Here is a 21,676-nt window from a genome sequence, read left to right on the forward strand (position 1 = left end):
CAAAACTAGGATCTACCAAGCCAGGTTTCACTCTGGGATCTGACTTGTCCAGTATTAATATCAGCTGGAATCAAAACAGCTGGAAACTTTAGCTGCAAGCAGTTTTTTCTTTAGTAAGGTAAAGAAAAATGTTTTTTGAGGAAGATATCACATTGTTGCTTATAACTAAACTGCAGTAATCTAAACAGTAACAGAGAAAATTAACAAGCTCCAGGTCAATTATAAACTAGGAAAACTATTTAGATTAAGCATTTTTTTCAGATTTCCACAGGTGAACTTACCATCTGTTTCAAGATAACAACTGTGCATGGTATAATAATATTACGCAGCCAACTCTATGACCCACATGCCCACTTAGCAAATAAATACTCCTGGACCATTGTCTTGTAAAATTGTTCCTTAATTTTACTAGAGTAAAAAATACATATTTATCAGACATGAAATTGCTTTTCAACCTATGTTTTTGAATTTTCCAAATGTAAAGGTCTGTTGGAGCCAATTTTTAAAGGTCTTGCATTATTCAATCTTACTCTTATTATCTTTTTCTATATCAACCCTAGGATTAAAACTTCATTTACTGTTCAATAATGAACTCATTGAATTTACAATTATTTTCATTGATCGGCAAATTGTTAATAAAAGGTAATGAATTTAGAATAATGCTAAAAGCATAAAGGCAGCTCAAGCATAATTCTTTCCAACAGGAGACCTTAGATACATTACCACAATTACCTATTAAAGCTAGGCCAACCACAACATTTAAAAGGGATTAGATGGATGCTTGAAGATGAAAAATATTGAATGGCTGGGGTACAAACAAGGGGAATAGAATGAAAATAGATAGCTCCAATAAAGAGTTTAAACTGGCACAGGGAGAGCTGTCTGGAATTTTGATATGCTGACCCAACCGGGGGCGGGGTGGGGTTGGGGTGGTTGGAAGGGTGTGGGAACCCGAAGTCAATGAGGGGGAAGTGGATGTAGAAGAGGAGGGGGAAAGTGGGTGGGTGGCACAATAGAGGAGGGCATTCCAGGGTAGTTCCAGGTCCCAGGGACGGGGGGTGGGGTGGGGCTGGTGCTTCGGAGGATTGAGAGTTATTGAAGACCTGATGGGACAAACTGAAGGCCTGAGGGTAGGCCGAAGGCCTGCAAGGGAGGAGGTCAGAAGCTTTGGAATGAGGGTGGGATCAGAGGCCTGAGGGGGTAGATTGGAAGCCTTGAGTTAGAATTGGAGGCCTGAGTGTAAGGTCAGAGGCTTAATTGGGAGGAGGAATGGTGGACTGGGAAGCCTGGGAGAGGGGGTAGTTGGAGGCCTGGAGCTGGTATTGGATGCCTGAGGGCAAGATCAGAGGCTTAGAGAGAAGACTGGTGAGACCTGAGACCCAGAAACCCAGATGACCTACTTAAAGTTTAAAAGCTAGATAACAATAAGACTCGCAGCCTCATTATAACTTTTTTTATTGATTCACAGGATGTGGGCGTCGCTGGCTAGGCCAGCATTTTTATTGCCCATCCCTAACTCCCCTTGAGAAGGTGATAGTGAGAAAATGTCTTGAATTGTTGCAGTCCATGTGATGTAGGCACAACCACAGTGCTGTTAGGGAGGGTGTTCCAGGATTTTGACCCAGCGACAGTGAAGGAATGGCGATATATTTCCATGTCAGGATGGTGTGTGGAATGGTCGGCAAGTTGCAGGAGTCAGTGTTTCCATACATCTGCTGCTATTGTCCTTCTAGGTGGTAGAGGTTGCAGGTTTAGAAGGTGCCTTGGTGAGTTGCTGCCGTGCATCTTGTGGGTGGTACACAATGCTGCCACTGTGCGTTGGTGGTGGAGGGACTGGATGTTAAAAGTGGTAAATGTGGTGCCGATCAAGCAGGATGCTTTGTCCGAGATGTTGTCAAGCTCCTTGAGTGTTATTGGAGCTACACTCATCCAGGCAAGTGAAGAATATTCCATCCTTGCCAAAGATAAGGTTGAAGCATTTGCAACAATCTTCAGCCAAAAGTGCCTAGTGTATGATCCATCTCGGCTTCCTCCAGAGGTCCCAGGCATCACAGATGCCAATCTTCAGCCAATTCACCCCTCCCAGCGGGTTCTGAGGCAGAGGGAGCATGAAATTGCATGGAGGCCATTCCCTCTGGGTTCCTGCCCACCCTGACCTGGGCCTTTTCCTGCCCAGCCTCAATTTTTAGGCTGGCAGGCAGGTGACAGCTCAGTGGGGGAAGGCTAGAAATAAACTGAGTTTCTATCCCAGGCGGGGAAGGGTGGTGGTGGGCAAAAGGGGTGGTGGGGGGGGTGGAGCTGGGAGGTGCCACCATCAGAAGGCCCTTTGACTGGCCCCCTGACTGGAGGTGCCTTTACCTTAGGGCCTGCTGACTTCTGGCCCTCCTGCACCACATACCCACCCCCCTAGCCTATCCCCCAAGACACCGATCACCCCGCCTTGTGACCCCCCCGCCCCCCAGCATCCTCCCACAAGATGTTGCCTACCCTCCCCGACCTGGGACCCTTGCCACTTATCTGTCCTCCGGGTAACAAAATCTCAGAATTGTTATGGTGCAGAAGGAGGCTATTCGGCCCATCATGTCTGCACCGTCTCTCTGAAGGAGCATTATGACTCAGTGCCATTCTCCTGCCTTTTCCCCATAACCCAGCACATTGTTTCTATTTAAATAAGCATCTGATGCCCTCTTGAATGCCTTAATTGAACCTACATCAGAAGGTCCCTTCTGACTGGAGGCACCCTCCCCTCAGGACCTCCGGCCCTCCCTCCCCACCGGGACTTAACCCCAGGACTTAGTTTCAGGCAGCTTGCTGCAGTACCTCTTCTAGCCACTGCAGCGCTGTGCCAATCAATGCTTGTTAGAGCATAAAATGGCATTGGGGCTGCTGGAGTTGGCAGGGATGAATGTGGAAAGGATGTTTCCTGTTGTGGGGGAATCTAGAACTAGTGGTCACTGTTTAAAAATAAGGAGCCACTTATTTAAGACAGAGGTGAGGTGAAATTATTTCTCTCAGAGGGTTGTGAGTCTTTGGAACTCTCTTCTTCTAAAGATGATGGAAGCACAGTCTTGGAATATTTTTAAGGCAGAGGTAGATAGATTCTTGATAAGTAAGGGAGTGAAAGGTTAGTCAAGGTAGGCGGGAATGTGGAGTTGAGGTTGCAATCAGACCACCCAAAATCTTACTGAATGGCGGAGCAGGCTCGAGGGGCTGAGTGACCTACTCCTGTTCATATGTTCGTATGACACACTTCCTTTTGAGTGATCACATGTTCCTATCCCTTAAAGGCATATTACAGCAGTTGTATACAATTCTGCTGCTGTTTATGGCACAAAGCGCCTCAGAAATGCCCAGTTTTAAGTTGCCAGATCTGTTCATAATCTATCCCACTTAGCATGGTGGTAGTGCCACGCAATGGAGGGTATCCACAATGTGAAGGTGGGATTTTGTCTCCACAATGAATGTGCGGTGGCCACTACTGCCAATAATGTCATGGACAGATACACCGTGACAGGTAGAATAGTGAGGGTGAGGTTAACTAGGCTTTTCCCTCTTGTTGGTTCACACATCACCTGCCGCAGACCCAGTCTAACAGCTATGTCCTTTAGGACTCAGCCAGCTCAGTCAGTAGCGCTGCTACTGAGCCACTTTGGTGATGGACATTGAAGTCCCCCACCCAGAGTGGAAATCCAAAACTGTATGTATCAAAACTTTATTCTTTTTTTGCTATTTTTAAAATGGACATCTGCTGAACCACAAAATGGCTGCTATAGGTCACACGGCTCACCAGATTGGTCACCTGCTCTGCAAGGAACCAACAGAAACTACAAGAACAAAAGAGTCCCACCCTCATCCTTGTGGAATCTCACACCCCATTGTAAGATCACATTATAACAACAAAACTAGATGATTAATAGACGAACTGACTCCCCCAGTTGGGGTAATAATAAAGACAGAGACATAAAAACTTGTTATACCTTTAGAAGTATTAACAGCCACCATTTTGCCCCTAAGGGAAACAATAGATTTTAGCCAGGAGCCATAGCTCCAGGAGCTTGTGAGGCTGCAATTAGCTCATTAATGGGCAATGTAATGACCTCATGCTTCTAGCCTTTTGGATCATTTTAATAATACATTTCTAGCCTCACAGCTCAGCCTACTGCTTTAAAACCAACCAGAGAGAATTCCAGCAGATCTCGGCTAAGCAAGTAGCCGGCCACCATCTCTCAAATCCTTGAAGCCTATTTGATTTTAAAAGTCTCTGATCATCGCCTGCCAAGCAGTCTAAGCAGAGAAAGCCCATCATGCTGCAGCATCATTCGTTTCAAGGATTTTCATATTGCTGTCTCTAACCAGAAACTCATCTGGACAGAATTCAGCCAGGAAGGAAACACCTTCTTGATTTTGACTTCTCGGACTCTGGAAATCACATGAACTAATATTCATAAGTGCGGTTTTTTAATTGTGTTGTTGCCCATTGTTTTAAATGTTCCTCTTTTCTATCCCCTTTTACTGTTTGTGTACATGTGTGTATGGTTGCAACCACTACCCCCCTCCGTGGTTTGAATGTGAATAAACTAACCTTTTGAGCTAATCATAACGTGAACTTGCTGTGAGTTATTAGTAAATTGGATTACACAAACTGAGGGTTTGGGGCAACATGCCACAACCCACTTTAAAATATAATTCAAAAACACCTCTGGTCTACGGGCAGACGGGGAGAGGATAAAGAAGTTCAGTTTCTCTCTCTCCTGTCCATAACAGTACATTTTGTGCCCAAGCCACCCTCAGTACTTCCTCAAAGTGGTGTTCAACATGGAGGAGTACTGATTCATCAGCTGTGGGGGGCTGTAGGTGGTAACCAGCAAGAGGTTTCCTTGACCGTGTTCAACCTGAGATTTCATGGAGCCCAGAGTCAATGTTGAGAACTATAATAACTATTATAATATTAAAAGTGCCAACCCACCTCCTTCAAGCATGTTGGTCATTCACCCATCCACCTTCCCCACCTCAGTTAAAGCCAGAGTGGGCAGGTTAGAGGTAAATTTGGTTCAGGATTCTGATTTTAAAGATTTTAACACCACATCCAATGCAAACCCACCTTTTACATTGATTGATGTTCTCCCAGTCGATCCCATTGCCTCCTTGTATATTGTATTATCTATGATTCTATAATATGCCACTCTTAAGTTTGAAGGGATTTTTTTTAATCTTCCACGGGATGTGAACGTCACCTGGCAAGGCCAGCTTTTTTTGTTGATCCCTAATTTATTCAGTAAGTATAACATGTACCATGAGGTCTTTTGATGTTTCAATGATCAATACACTTTGCATGCTATAACTGACTGACACATTTCAAACTTGCGATATGAAACATGTTCAGAATTTATGATCATATTCAACGAGTTTTATGAGCAATTTATTTCCTATTACTATTTTCGAGCGTTGTCATTTGTAAACTTTTGCCTTAAGAATGTGGATTCAATTTTAAATACTTTAGGAATAGAATTTCCACAGCGATTTTCTGAATCATTTGCTATAACTTTCAGTAGATCTGTGTAAACCAAGGACAGACAGCTTAAATACTACTTATGCTGTGATTTGGGGGTTTCTGCAAATTTTCCACTGCAGTTACAGCATACGATAGAGAGAAACCAATTCTACCCCTTAATAACCAGCTATGGCTTATTTCAATTAGCTATCTTTTCACATAACTCAAATTACTTAACTTATGCTTGTTTCAGTGCTAGTTGCTAATCATGCATTATACCCAGTTCACAGTCTTGATGAAAGGTCATCAACCTCTTTCTTCACAGATCCTGACTGACCTGCTGAGTATTTCCAGCATTTTCTGTTTTTAATTCCGATTCCCAGCATCCAAAGTATTTTGCTTTTGTATGCGTTACACCTAGCTGGCTACAAGGATAAACTGGAACTGTAGAGCTAAAAATTCATCTGCTCCAGTTTTTGTGATCTGCCCACCTCCAATCCCACTGAAGCAGACCACACACAAATTTTGTGCTGCCTCCTCAGTTGCCTGATTGTAATGTTCAGCCGAGAGTCATCCATGCTGCTGGCTGGCTGAATGATCAAAAAGGGGCCTAGCAATGTGCACAACTAGCACGTGCTTCAGATAGACTGGAGCTCTTAAAGAAAATCTGCCCCTCGTAGAGAGGAGCTGCACTAATTATGAGGAATTTACTGCTGATGGAATTGGCTGCAAGTCAAAACAAGAAAAATAAGGAGCAAAAGGGAAGAAAGATGTCTCTCAGATTCATGTACATGGCACTGGAGACATTTTCAACAGAGGTCAACAGGAGAAGAGAGGCCATGATTCCAGTGGGGGGGAGGGAGGGGCAGGTGGCCCCCAAAGAGCACTCTCTGAAAAGAATGGGAGATGGTGGTAAAGGAGGGAAATTCATGGAGTCTGATCTCTACAACATGGCAGCAGTGCCACAAGATGCTCAATTACCTCAGGTGGGTCGTCAAAATCAATGAATGCATCTTCAAAGACATTTCTTAACCACTACACTACTGCTCTTTGCACCATATGCCCCTCATTCACCCAGCAGTGGTCCCCAGCAGTCAGAACACAGGCCTAACATTCAGATGCTCCACCTCACCCTCACACACCTTCCAATGATGTAAGTGTCACACGCACATCTCGCAGCCTCCACATGCATCCAGCAATTCAGCTATGGCAACCACATTAAGCAAACACAGCGCAACACAATCAATGACATTCTTTCCTCTCTCTCTCTCTGCAGAACAAGGTAGTGCACAATTGCGAAGCAGTGGAGGTCAGGAATCCCTGCAGCTCCTGAGCCTTCTGAAGTAAATAGTGACCACATCATGGGACCAGTTGCAACAAAGCCCTATACATCCAAAACATTTCAGTTAACAGTATATTCCTGCCTTATGCTCCTTCTCAGCTCCCAGCTTCCACCTCACTCTCATCCTGCTATCTGGAATGGTGTGTAAGCTGCTGATGGTTTGACCGTGAAACCCCTGCTTTCCCCTAACACAGGCAGTAAGGGAATGCACAATAATTAATAGTTCATTAATGTTTGTTTAATTGGATGTGTTTTTGGATAAAAATATTATGGAATGGTTTTTGTTGGTGTCTTTTATTGCAGGATCTTGGCCAAGGGGACATTGTGATGGTGTGTCCCAGATAAGAGAAGATTGGAATAGTGGAGACACAGTGGTGAAGAAATGATCTCTTAAAGGGAGAGGAGTCTGAAAGGGTGATGCAATATAGCCTGTTCAGAGCGAAGGGGTCGCAGATGTTTTCCTCCAGTCTCCTCCTTTTTCTCCTCCTCCTCCCTCTCTCTTCCGAAAGTGGCTCTGGATGTCCAGTGCCAATAGCTGCGCCTTCATGATAGCAGTGTTGAGGAGGACACAGCAGACAACTACAAACTTTGATACATGCTTCAGAGAGTGATGTAGGACTCACTCCACGCAGTCCATGCATCAGAACCATTGCTTAAACATGCCAATGTGACTGTTGCCAACTTGGCTTTCACTGTACATCTGTGCGTTTACATGATTGGGTGGTGGAGGAGTGTTCTCAGCCATGTCTAGAAGAGGTATCCCTTGTCTCCAGACAGCCCTCTGCTTCTTCTTGGTGACCCAAAGATGGTAGAAATGGCAGGCTGCCTGAAGATGAAGGCATTTTAGCTGTTGCCAGGATCAGTCACTGTAATAATTGTTTGTGCATGGTTGCACAACATCTACACTTTAATGTAGTAGCAGTCCTTGCTGTTCCTGTAACTCCCCCATTGACATGAGGGGCCCACAGCACCACATGTATGCAGTTGATTGCTCCATGCATCATTGGCAATCACGCTGTTCTGATAAATCCAAGTGCCCACTTATCCTCCTTCTCTCTTCTTAGAGAGAAAGTGATGACATTGCCTCTCCTCATATACAGGGCCTCTGTCACCTCCCAGGTGCACCAATGGACAATACATTGGGAAATGTTTGCTCTGTTGCCTGCTCTGATCTGGAATTATCCAGTCACATAAAGTTCAAAGCAATAGTGGCCTTGACGCCCACTTGCAGTGCCATCCCTACTCTGATGTGAGGCTGCAAGTCCTGCTGAATGAAGAAGGTGAAACAGTTCCAAGACCACCTCTTTGTTGAATCTGTGGAACTCAGGCATTGCTCTTGGTTGAGGTGGAGGTAAGAGAAGTGGTGCCTAAAACCCATGTAGGTAGGGCTTACCTCTTCCCTTCGTGCAGAGCTTCCTCTCTCTGCAGATTAGGTTGATGCTGGATTATCTATCTGGTTCCATTCCATTTTTTTAGACTTTGTTGCAGTTTGATACAACTGAGTGGCCTGCTCGACCATTTCAGAGGGCATTTAAGGGTCAACTACTTTGCTGTGGATCAGGAATCATATGTAAGCCAGACTGGGTAAGGACAGTAGATTTCCTCCCCTAAAGTGAACCAGATGGCTTCTTATCATAATCGACAAATGTTTCATGGTCATCATTAGACTTTTAATGAATTCAAATTTCACATCTGCCATGGTGGGATTCAAACCTCGGTCCCCAGAGCACTCCCCTGGGTCTCTGGATTACTAGTCCAGTGACAATACCACTACACCACCGCCTCACCCACAGCTCAGTATGCAGCTCACTGAGAGAAGTTAGCCAAAAATAAATGACGGTTAGACAAACTTGCACTGTCAGCAGAGTAAACACTAACTTCATCATTGACCATGTGGAAGGTGGGTAAGGTTTTATCTCAGTTTGGATCTTGTGAGGAACAGAAGCTGGAAGGTTGCCTAGTTTCAAGCTAGTAGGAGAATCTACAGTAGGCCTCATAGTGTCCTATTGTAAAAGAAAATAACTAGCCGATTAGCTTGGAAGTATTGGAAAAGTAACCAGAACAAGATGAATTTAGGAGTAAAGTTAGGTTGTGGAAATTGCATATAACAGGAAGCTAGATAAGCACAAGAGGGAGAAAAGAAAGGATGTGTTGCGGGGGGGGCTTGGATGAAGAAAGGTGAGAGGAAGCTTGTGTGGTGCATTAACACCAGCATGGACCTGTTGAGTCAAATGACCCTGTTTCAGGCTGTAAATTGAACAATAAAGAGGTGATGGTTCAAAGTCAGTTGAGGCACATTCCCATGAGGGGAAAAAGTAGGAAAACAAAAGAGAATAAGATGAAGTAGATAAATGATGCATATAACAGATGTCAAATTGATAATATAAGTGAGAACCAGGCTGAATACAGAAAGTTCAGAGGGAAAATGGAAAAAAAAGAGAAGCAAAGCGAGAGTAAGAAACTGGCAATTAACATAAAAAAGAATCCAAAGGTCTTCTATATCTATAAATAGATATATTTATATCTATTTACTATTATATATTTACTATAAATAGTAAAAGGGTATTAAAAGGTGGAGTGGGGACAATTAGGGATCAAAAATGGGATTTATACTTGTAAATAAAGGGCATGACTGAGTAACTAAATGAGTTCTGCACCTGTCTTTACCAAGGAAGAAGATGCTGCCTAAGTCACAGTGAAAGGGGCAGTAATTGAGATACTGTATAGGCTAAAACTGCTAAAGAAAAGGTATTGGAAAGGCTGACAGTACTTAAAGTTGATCAGTCTATCAGGATCAGATTAGATGCATCCAAGGGTTCTGAGATAAGTTAGGGTGGAAATCGTGAAGATACTGGCCATAATTTTCTAATTTCCCTTAGCTACAGTGGTGGTCCAAGAGGACAGGAGAATTTTACATATTACACGCTTACTCAAAAGAGATTGTAATGATAAATCTAGTGACTAGTGGCCAGTCAGTTAAACCTCAGAGGTGGGAAAGTTTTTAGAAATGATAACCTGGGAAAAAATTAACAGTCACTTGGACAAATTTGAATTAATTAAGGAAAGCTTGCAAAGTTGTTCAAGGAAAATTGTGTTTAAATGATTTGGTTGAGTTTTTTGATGAGGTAACGGAGAGGGTTGATAAGAGAAATGCAGTTGATGTGGTATGCATGGACCTCCAAAAGGCATTTGACAAAATACCACATAAGAGGCTTGTCAGAAAGTTAAAGCCCATGGAATAAAAGGGACAGTGACAGCATGGATCTGGTTGGCTGAATGATAGGGAACAGGGTACTGGTGAACAGTTGTTTCTCGGACTGAAGAAGGGTATATAGTGGCCAGAATTTTCCCGTCGGCGATTTGGGGGCGGGGCCCACTCACCGACAGGAAAATGACGCGGGATGACATCGGGAGGAACCCCCGACGTCATCCCGGTCCCTTTAAATTTTCAGGAAGGCGGGCAGACAACGAAATCAGCTGTCCGCCCGCCGGCCTGTCAATGGCCAATTGAGGCCATTGACAGGGTAATTAAAGTAATTAAAGGCCCCGTCCGTCCAACCTTAAGGCTGATGGGCAGGCCAGGAGCCCCAGCGGGCTTCTGACAATAAATGAAACCTCATCCACTGGCGGGATGAGGTTTCATGTTCCTATTTAAAAACTTTAATAAATGTAATGTTATATTTATTAACATGTCCCATCTCATGTGACATTGTCACATGAGGGGGACATGTTAATAATATTTTTATTTTTCTATTTTTTAAGTTTTTTAGGCTGTCACTAATCTCCCTGAGACAGCGCTTAGTCTCAGGGAGCAGTACGCTCTTTCGCACGCATGCGCGAAAGAGCGCACTTTGACAGCTGGGGATTCCATCCCCCCCCGCACAGGAAGCGCATAGCGCATAGCGCTTCCTGTCGGGCAGGCCCACTCAAAATGGCGGCAGGCCCTGTTTCGGCAGCGGGGGTTGGCTGTCCGCCCGCCGCCGAGCCGGTGGGGCCTGCATGCCCACCAAGGGCAAAATTCTGCCCAATAGGTTTCCCAGGGGTTGATATTAAGACCGTTGCTTTCCTTGATCTATATGAATGGGTGTGCAGGACACAGTTTCAAAATTTGGAAATATTGTGAACAAGGGGAGGATAGTGATAAACTTCAAGAGGACATAGGCAGGCTAGTGCAATAGGTGGACGCACAGCAGATGAAATTTAATGCAGAGAAGTGCAAAGTGATACATTTCGGTAGAAAGAATGAGGAGAGACAATATGAAATAAAAGATACAACTCCAAAGAGGTGCAGGAGCAGAGAAACCTTGGGAGTTCTTGTACAAAAATTGAAGATGGCAGGGCAGGTTAAGAACGTGGTTAATAAGGCATATGAGATCCTGGGCATTCTAAATAGAGGCATGGAATACAAACACAAGAAAGTGATAAAGAACCTTTATAAATCACTGGTTCGGCCTCCACTAGAGTATTGTGTTCAGTTCTGGGCACCATTGTTGGAGTTTGGAAGACCTGTAAGAAGGGTGTGGAGGAGTGGAATTTGGAGAATTTCAGCAGCAGGGATGGGACATATTTTATAAAGATGGTAATCAGCAGGCTTGTTGCTGGACTGAATTATGAGCTTTTTAACACAGCTCAGTTTAGTTCAGGTAGGATACTGAAATTACACACCATTGGATTGAGTTCGAGTGAGGAATTTGGAAAAGGGATCATGGGCTAAAACGAACAATGCTTAAAATCTGCTATGTACAGAGAAGAGCTACAAGTTCAGTCTACGATTTGTCAGCAAAAATTAACCTCCAAGTCAGCAGTCAGTCCAAAAGGCTGCTTTTTTCACTATAGGCTAACTATGAATTGCAACTAACTCTAAAATGCACCATATTTATTTATTGCTCATTAAATAACACCTCAATGTATATTTTTTGTTTGTGATGTTTAAAACTACACAGAAAAGCTCTTGACTATATTGCAAATTGAGTGCGCCCTGCAGATGATTATCAGGGAATTCATTATCCAGTACAAATTATCGTATATCAAAATAGGCTATTCCATTACTTCAAGCTAAACCTCAATAAATCAGTAGTATATCAATTATACTTTGTTATAAAATTAGTTTATATATGATAAAACAATAAGAAACACTCACCTTTCAAATCCTATCTGTCGTAAGGTCTTTTCCCAATCTGTGCCTGGTAAAAATAAAGTACGAAGCAATTAATTTTATGATGGTTATTGTTTAGAAGATTTCAAAGACTTCAGTAGAATCGTAAAATATATAAATAGCAATTCACACATTTCTGAGCGATGATGCATTCAATTAGCCTGTTATTTTTTTGTAATGGCATTCTCCACCATAACCCATCTCCTCAAAAAAAACTGTTGAATACACCAACCTTGAAAACTATGGTTCCCTCCAATCAGGTTTCTGCCCCTAACATCGTACTGAAACAACTCTGATCAAAGTCACAAATGCCATCCTATGTGACTATGACAAAGGTAAACTTTTTCTCCTTGTCCTTCTAGACCTGTCTGCAGCCCTTTAGATGGTTGACCACACCATCCTCCTCCAGTGTCTCTACATTGTTATTCAGTTAGGTGAGGATGCTCCATTGTTATATATCTAATCGTAGCCAAAGTACCACTTGCAATGGCTTCTCTACCTGCTCCCACATCGTTACCTCTGGTGTTCCTAAAGGATCTATTCTTGGCCTCTTCCTAATTCTCATTTCCATGCTGCCTTTTGGTAAAGTCATCCGAAAGCATAGTGTTAGTTTTCACATGTACGCTAATGACACCCGACTTCACCTCATCATCTCAATTCCTCCACCATTGCTAAATTATCAGACTGCTTAACTGACATGTGTTGTATGTTTAGTGTCTGTTCAGTAGGTCTCAAAAAAGGGCTCTGATTCTTGTATGGTTGAACATTAAGTGGTGCTTTTGGAAACAGGCTGCCCTGACTTTTTAACAGCATTGAAGCTTTTTAAGCTATTCCTGGCTTATAACTAAATTTTTTGCTCACCCCTGCTAGGTCCTTTGACTCTGCACTCTGTGGGCATTCATAATGCTCCATAAGATTTGCGGAATCCTCGGCTGCACTGTGGAGATTTTTCTTCTGCCTTTCTGCTACTAATTCTGCAATGGAACATCTTGCCGGTGATCTCCCTCTGTGTCTTCACTTTAGGTTCAGTCAGGTCAGAATGCTGCTCCTTTAATTTTCCAGCTTTTGAATTTCTGCTCCAGCTTCTCTAAGGTTCTTGGTTTTTCATTAGGTACCACCATGTTGTATGTTGCATGACCACTCAGTAGGTCTCACAAAGAGGTTCTGAGTCTTGTATGGCTGAACATTAGGTGTTTATTGGTAACACATAACCAAGTACACATATACAGGGTATAACTCCATGCTTGCTTCTACACAGGTCTCTATCCAGTCCACACTTCCTCTAGTCTCAGGTCATGTGTCTCTTTACATCATACTGAGGGCAGTACTGTTTCCCATTCCAGCATTAACCCTTGCCTTGATCGTTATACTACAACACCCAGTACTGGATGATCAGAAATTTCTTTCAATTAAATATTGGGAAAACTGAAGCCATTGTTTTCAGACCCCACTTCAATCTCTATTCCTTAGCTACCAAATCCATCCTTCTCCCTGGCAGCAGTCTGAGATTTTTTTTTATTTGTTTTTTTATTCAAGAGTCAACATTGCTGTGGGTCTGGAGTCACATGTAGGCCAGATTTCCTTCCCTGAAGGACATTAGTGAACCAGATGGGTTTTTACGACAATCGGCAAAAGTTTCGCAGTCATCACCAGGCTTTTAATTCCAAATTTTTTCTTGAATTCAAATTCCACCATAGGCCCTGGTGGGATTCAAACCCAGGTCCGCAGATCATTACCCTGGGTCTCTGGATTACCAGTCCAGTGACAATACCACTATGCCACCACCTCCCCTGAGATTAAGCCAGTTTGCTCTGCCAAGCGACCAACACTTTCAGCCAGGCAATCGCTCAGCTCCATTGACGTCCTCACCTCCAGTCAAAAGGACCTTCTCCACTGAAGAACTGGAAATAAGCAGCCTGGAAGATCCGTCACAGCGTTTACCCAAATCCCCGACCAGCGCAGACACACACCTCAGTGGGACCTAGATCTAGAGCAGGCTCAGGTTCACACTCTGATGGTCACCGCACAGACACGTGTCCGCAGCAGGAGGAGGCAGGTCAGCCGAGCTCCTCGGCACTTGGAGGACTGCTGAGGAAGAGGCAGCGGTGAGGTCCGAGTCAGATTACGAGCCTCTGGATTCGACCTTCCAACTCATCAGGAAGAGACAGCAGAAGGTGGGGGAACATCATGCAGTGCTGTTGGAAATACTTCTAAATGCTGCCCTGACATCCACAGCAGGGGTGGAGACACAGCCTGTAGGTCCAGCAATGGACCTTCCAGGTTGCTTATTTCCAGTTCTTCAGTGGAGGAGGTGACCTTTTGGCTGGAGATGAGGACGTGGATGGAGCTGAGGGATTGCCTGGCTGACAGTGTCAGTCGCTTGGAAGAGCTCCCTGTGAACCAAGGTAGAGATGCTTAGTGCATGGCAGCAAAGTCAAAAGCAGGAGAGAGAGCACTCACATTTGCATTGAAAGAGAGATGATGTGGCGCAGGATCCTCACATGGATTTTTGCCTCCGACCTCACCGTCACCAAAGGCGTGGTCCATGTCCTCACCAATCAACACGATGGCATGCTCCTGGATTCGGCCTTCCAACTCATCATAAAGAGACAGCAGAAGGCAGGCGAACGTCATCCAGAGCTGTTGGAAACACTTCTAGGTGCTGCCCTGACATCCACAGCCGGGGTGGAGACAGCTTGTGCCACTGATGACTTCAACGTGCGTCCTCGGGTGAGCCGAGGCTTTGAGAGCCCCGGCTTGCTTTGGGCTGTCGGGCCAGCTCTCCCTCTGCAGTGACAGAGGGTGAGGTTGAGGGGAGTCACGGGGAAAAGGGGACTCAGAGGGAGGGGACAGCCTCTGAGATTCCTGAGTGTATGACCAGGGGTGACCAGCTGCCGCTCCTCCTCGCTTTGGAGCCCCGGCCGGACTCCTTGAGGGTGAGTAGCATCTGGAGGGACATCGAAGTGCCCCATTTCCCTCTCACATGGCTACCAAGAAGTGTTAGGCCTAGAAAAGTGGTCACAAGTGGCTACACAAGTGAACACATTCTGTCACTTTATAATCTAGAATATATTCTTTCACTGAATAATGTGTAATGGTATCTTTCAGCTTTATTTACAGGCTCTGCGAGTCCTCCCCCACCCACTAGCAGTTCAGCTGTGTGCAGCCAGCCCATGAGTGATTCGGGAGGGGGGTGTGTGAGTGGCAGGGCCTTTTGGAGTCTCGTGCAAATACTCTCCCACACACACAGATCCTTCCTCCATCTCGCTCATCTCAATGCCCTAAGCATTTTCAATGCTGCCTTTTGGGGTTCTCTTTCAGTTGTCCATCTGACCTGACCTGCAGCTCTGATCGCACTCCCATGCAGCACCTGTTCCCGCCCAACATGAAGCTCCTTCCCCTTTCAATTTTCTGAGCATGGTACTGGTAAAGCTTGTCTTCAATTCCCTTATCGTTTCCCCTCCCCTACTCACCCATGTCCTTTTCCCTATCACTCCCCGGCATCACCTTCCACATCTGCTCCATCACGTATCAACCAGATCCCTTTTCTTTCCGGGATGCCCAAGTGAACATGCACGTTCCTAGCTTCCTGAGAATCCCACCCCCATCCACATCGACCTCCCCAACCTCCTCCTTCCTACCCCAGGTGCCGTGCCTGCCTCTGAGTCTCCACCAACCACACTCACCATCCCTTCTACCACTACCTTAACCCCCACCCTCCCGACCTACCGGCTCACTCTGCCCTCTCTCATTCTCACCATTCCCTCCTACCACACCCACCCTCATTTTTTTCCCCAGGAAGCAGTCCTTGACTCCACAGACCCCTCCCTTGCACGTTCACCTGACATTTTGCACCCTTATTCCTTCCTCCAACCCTACTCCTTCCTCCACCCTTACTCCTTCCCACCTGCAAACTCCTTCCTCCCTCTAGATTCCCTCCCCCTTGCGAGCTCCTTCTTCCCCCACACCGGACTCCTTGCCCCCGTGAACCCTTTCCTGCCCCTGGGTTCCTTCCCCCCTCCAGGCTCCTTCATCCCTCCAAACTCCTTCCCTTGGATCCTCCTCCCACCGTACCCCCTCCCCAACCTCAACCCCCTCCCACACCATCCTTCTCCCTCTCCCAATCTTACCACCTGACACCATTGATCCACCTCTCCCAACCTCACCCCCCGCCTCACCATTGTTTCCTCCCCTCCCAACCTCAACCCCCATTAAACCTTCCTCTCACAGTCAAACCTAGACCTTTCTCTCCCACCCCACCAGTACACCTTCCTCTCCCAGTCAAACCTACACCTTCCTCTCCACCTCCCTCGATGATCATCCATAGCAGAACATGGTCAAGACACTTATGTCCCGAAGCAGGCCCTCAGCGGTGACCTTCCACCTTCCATGAGCTTCTTCACGGCGGAGCAATGTCCATGAGAATCCACCCGGCATGCGATGCACGTTCCTCCAGGGTCAGGTTGCTGTAGGAGTCCAGCATCTTCTGGTCCTCAGGTGTCCACGATGTTAGCAAGGCCCTGACGGTAAGTCCTAACACCGCACGTCACACTTGTCAAGACGTTTTCTGCACCACTGTGTTTTCCTACCGACGTGGGTGGTAAATTTGACATGGGGGGATGCTTCCAGCGAGCAGGGCTTTTAATGATATGCAGATGTATTAAAATGAAGTTCCTGATGTGCAGTGACAGGAAACGCGGCCTGCCATTGACGGGCGGAATGGACGGTTACAAACTGATTTCACGAATATGTGAAACTGATTTTTGGCCTTCCCGTCATATTGTCCGTTCTCACCTGCCATGACGCCTGACGCCAAAAGGCATGGAAAATTCCTCCCAAGAATGCAAGCATCAGCAGCTCTAACAGCACTCTGCAGGATCCATGCAAGAAAGATGTTTACCTTGGCTGGGGTGTTCACAATGACGGATCACAGTCTTGTATTAATACTAAAGCCATCTAGGACAGAGACATCTGGGAGTCTCTGCATTTGGAGGGTCCAGAGTATGCTATTCAACAACCCATAGTGCAAATGAGGCACTCTCAATGAGTGGACTCCAAAGTAACCTCAAAACCTTTCAGCATGATAAAAATATCGAGAGATATAGGTTTATTATGGGCGGGTGGCAATTGGGGGGCAGGAACATGATCTTCTCTGATCAACCTGCATGGAGGAGCGATCTTGAGTGGCCAAATGGTGTTCTCATGCGGCTCCTCCCTGGGCACCCATATCTCTAGTTCTGCCTGAAAGAGCTCTCTGCAAGGTCTGGGTCCCATTGGGAGCAGGTGTGAGTGTAACACAAGTGCATCCCTGCCAAGGTAAGATTTCATGTTGCTTAAAAATTACCATGCACACGAATTTTGTGAGGGCATGGGAAAAATCTCAATTCTACTTACTGGTGCCCGAGGTCATGAGAGAAAGGAATGCTTCGCAGGTTCTAATGCTTGCATTTAGCACCAAGGTTCTGTATATCAGCACAGTTTGGTGCACGCGAAGGGTCAAAGCACCAGCAAGGCAGATGTTAAGTAGCGGAATTTTATTCAGCTATCATAAATCAAGGTACATTTGGGCAAAGTACAATGTCTGTTACCAAAAAAGAATTGGGAACTGCCAGCCACCAAATGATAGAAAACCAAATAGTAAAGGAAATGTCTCAGCAGCTTACAATGCCTGGAAGCTGAAATAAAAACAGAAAATGCTGGAAAAACTCAGCAGGTCTGGCAGCATCTGTGGAGAGAGAAACAGAGTTAACGTTTCGAGTCCGTATGAATCTTCTTCAGAGCTGGAATCAGCCTGGAATCTGTTAGCTATCAGATTGTCACGGTCCTGTCTGTCAGGTTGCACCCTTGCAATGGGCTCTGCATGTTCCTCTGCAACATCCTGGCCCTCGTCATCACCGTCGCCTTCACCATCCTAAATTTCGGAGGAGACATCTCAAACCTCCATGTCTCCCTTAGACAAGACATCCCCCCCTTTGCTGCGCTAGGTTGTGCAGGACATAGCAGACAACGATGATCTGGGACACTCTCTGTGGTGAGTATTGGAGGGCCCCGCCTGAGCGGTTCAAACATCTGAACTTCATCTTTAGGAGGCCTATCGTCGGGTCAATTGCGAATCTTGTGGAGGCATATGCAGCATTGTACCTCTCATCAGCAGCACTGTACATACTGCGAACTGGCTTCATTAGCCAGGTCTTCTAGGGGTATCCCTTGTCGCCAAGGAGCTGGCCTTGCAATCACTTAGGCCCTTCAAAAACTTGTGGCACCTGGGAGTGGGTCAGAATATAGGTGAGGTGCAAGTTCCCTGGGAAGTGAGCACACACATGGAGGATTTGTCTTCTGTGATCACACATCAGCTGCATGTTGAAAGAGTGAAAACTTTTCCTATTGATCAGTGTGACTGGCTGTTGCCAGGGAGCTCTCAGGGCCACATGTATGCAGTCAGTAGCTCTTTGCAGTTGCAGAAAACCTGCGACTGCTGCAAACACAACGCTCTTTCAGCCTGGCTTTCGGGATCCAGGCAGAATCAGACAAGTTGGTGTGCTCTCCTGAATGAGGCATCTGTCACTTCCTCAGTGCACTTGTATGTCACTGATTGGATGATGCCACACAGGTCCCCAGTGGAGCCCTGGGGTGGGGGGGGCTACTGGCGGCATAGTTCCATTGGTTACAAGATATTCAGATTTCTTTTTAAGTGTTAAAGGTCCGTAACAGGATCTTGACAAAATATATAAGATAGTTAAGGGTATGGAAAAGTTATATGAAAATATTACCTTAATTATTTTGCAGGAGTAGATAAAGTGATACAGGTCGAAACCAGATGAAGATAAATGTTATAATTTGAAGAGCTCTTCTTTATTCAAGGAGTGATAAAACATGGGCCAGAACTTTACATTCCCCCACCTTTAGGTGGGGTGGGAGGAGAGTGAAATTGAAGGGACAGGATTCCCCCTGGGTTTCACCCACCCCAACCACACAATAATTTTACACTGGGGCAGGAAAGGCCTTGGACAGGAAGCCCATACTTGCCCCAACTGAAGTCCTTAATTGGCAATTTATTGGCCATTTAAGGGCTCAATATTTAGGCTGGCAGAGGAACTGAAGTTGCGTAGGGGGAGGCCGAAAATCAACAGAGTTACATCTCGGTCAGTGGTGATGTGTGGGTGTCTCCATCAGAAGCCCCCTTCTGAAGTCAGGTGCCCCCTCCCCCAACATAGGTCAGGTGGCATCCGGACCTCCCCCCACCCCCTTGTCATCTCCCAATCACCCCTTTTGTGAACCCCCCCCCAGGTCTTCCCTACCCTACCTGCCCTTGAACTTACCTGGGCTTCCAGTGCCCGGACTTAGTCTCAGGCATCTTCCTGCATTTCTTCTTTGGTCTACTGCAGCACTGTTGCTGCAGGGACGGCTGAGCTGCCATCCAATCACTAATCCTATCACTGGCAACTCTCTAAGGCGGGACTGCCTCCTGCATGAGGATCAGAAGTCCCACCTGCAGCCACTTAATGCTCATTCAAGCGTAAAATGGCTGCGGGACATTCGGAGTCGATGGGGATGTGTTCCCTGCCGACTCTTCAGATGCTGGGAAGCGAGATCCCGCCATCTGAAAAATACAGGCCATGGATTTGAATTCCAAAGAGAGCAGTGGAGATGTAAACTTTGCAATCGTTAAAAATTAATTGGATACAGAAGTGAAGGAACTCTATCCCTCTGGAAGGATAAACCAATATGGACCATATGGCAAAGTGCAGATAAGGAAAATTGTAAGCCTATGTTTCATGATTTCCTACCCATTAATTTAATAGATAGCAAGTCAAGGACACTGCCTCCTAATTTCTTGAATTTTGTGACCGCACAGGGAAAAAGCATTCAGTTGGCTATATAATGTCAATATAGCCTAAATCTTAAGTCAGGGCTCAAGCTCAGACCAGAGTAAATCTGCCTTCGTCTGGAGTAAAGTTAAGCTTGTTCTTCAGGATTTCAGACTTGGGGCTGGATTTTACCGTCGGCGAGCGGGGGTGGGGCCCGTTCGTCAACGCATAAAATGATGCGCGGTGACGTCAGGACGTCACCACGCCCCATTTAAATTTTCAGGAAGGCGGGGGCGCAGCAAAATCAGCTGCGCGTTCGCTGACCTGTCAATGGCCGATTCAGGCCTTTGACAGAGTAATTAAAGTAATTAGTGGACCAGCCCGTCCAACCTTAAGGTTGGTGGGCAGGCCAGGAGCCCCGGCGCGAATTAGAAAAAGCATGAAACCTCATCCATGGGCGGGATGAGGTTTCATGTCGGGTTCTAAAAATTTTAATAAAGTTTTTTTGGAAATTATGAACATGTCCCATGAGGGGACATGTTAGGGAAATTTTATTTTTCTATTTTGAGCTTTTTCACTTTTACAGCCGATCTCCCTGAGGCTGCACTTAGCCTCAGGGAGATGAGTGTGCTCTTTTGTGCGCAGGCGCTAAAGAGTGCACTCTCGATTTTAGGAATCCCCCCCCCCCCACCCGCACAGGGAGCGCATAGCGCTTCCCTGCGGACGTCACGATGGGCGGGCCTTAGTTGGCCCTCACACGTAAAATGGCACCGTGCCTCCAAGCGGGGCGCCGATCAGAAGCGTGCCCCAACGTGCTTGCCCATCAACTCCCCCCCCCACCTCAACAGGGGGGGGGGGGAAATTCAGCCCTTGGGTTACAAAACTTAGTGTGGTGTAGCTGAGAAGCAGAACTGTTTCACACTAAAACAGTGTAGTGTAAATGCACGCTAACATTCTACCAAAAAGATTGATAGTTATACTTAACTTATATATAAGTTATAATGTATACTACAGTTTGTTCTTATGATAACACAGTAACCATGCTTATTCACTGTTGGGTTTAACAGCAAATCATGGGGCAGAATTTTGCCCTCGTTAGGCAGGCTCGGCGGGGGCGAGCGGGAGCAGTTGGGAAGCCGACTGCCACTCGCAATTGGATCGTGACCGTGATTTTATGCTGGGCGGGCCTTAGCCGGCTGTAGAATGTTCGAGAAGAGGCAGGCAGGGGCAAGGGCCTGTGGCCGAGGTCCAATGGCAGCCCGGAAGCCATTCAAAAACAGCACTGGCAGATCCAAGGAAGCTATCCCTGCTGGAGTTGCAACAACGACATGGTTGCAAACAAAGATGTAGATGTGAGATTGGCTGAGTACTCGGCCCCCCATTTTTCCGATGAGTGCCTTGCCGCCCTTCCGGAGGAGGTGGTTACCAGAAGGGACACCTTTGTCCCCAGAGATGGGAGGAGGAGGCCACCGCACCTCAGAAAGAGGGCATGGGAGGAGGTGGCAGCCCAGGTGAGCAGCCACAACATGGTGTGGCATATCTGGGTGCTGTGCTGAAAAAGGTTTAATGAAGGGTGAGTACCACGTTGGCATGGGTCAGTGTGTTGAAGTATTTTGGGCTAGCCATCCCCCCATGGAACTCAGGGGTGTTAGAGTCTGAGTACCCAATGTCAATGATGCCAGAGCTGGCCAAGGGGTTGAGCCCTGGCTGCTTTGACTGAGTGCCTTGCAGCTCGAGAGCCACAACTCGGGTGTGCCCTGCAAGGTGCTCCTCAGCTGGGGTTGGTTAGGCTGCAATGCCACTACAGGCAGAGAGTGGACTAATCAATGCTCCTCTGTCCTTTCAGGAGAAGACATCCCATAACAATTTTGAGAGGCCGC

General features: G+C 46.2%; 1 protein-coding gene across 1 annotated transcript in view; it reads right to left on the bottom strand.

Moving 5' to 3' along the window:
* Positions 1-21,676, bottom strand: part of LOC144679989 (piezo-type mechanosensitive ion channel component 2-like) — a 1,019,816-nt gene that overhangs the window by 555,343 nt on the left and 442,797 nt on the right. The window contains exon 4 of the mRNA XM_078541050.1: positions 11,974-12,016. Within this exon, the coding sequence (XP_078397176.1) occupies positions 11,974-12,016 (43 nt within the window). The remainder of the gene's footprint in view (positions 1-11,973; positions 12,017-21,676) is intronic.

The sequence above is a fragment of the Cetorhinus maximus genome, chromosome 4, assembly GCF_964194155.1.
Source record: "Cetorhinus maximus chromosome 4, sCetMax3.hap1.1, whole genome shotgun sequence".
NCBI lineage: Eukaryota > Metazoa > Chordata > Chondrichthyes > Lamniformes > Cetorhinidae > Cetorhinus > Cetorhinus maximus.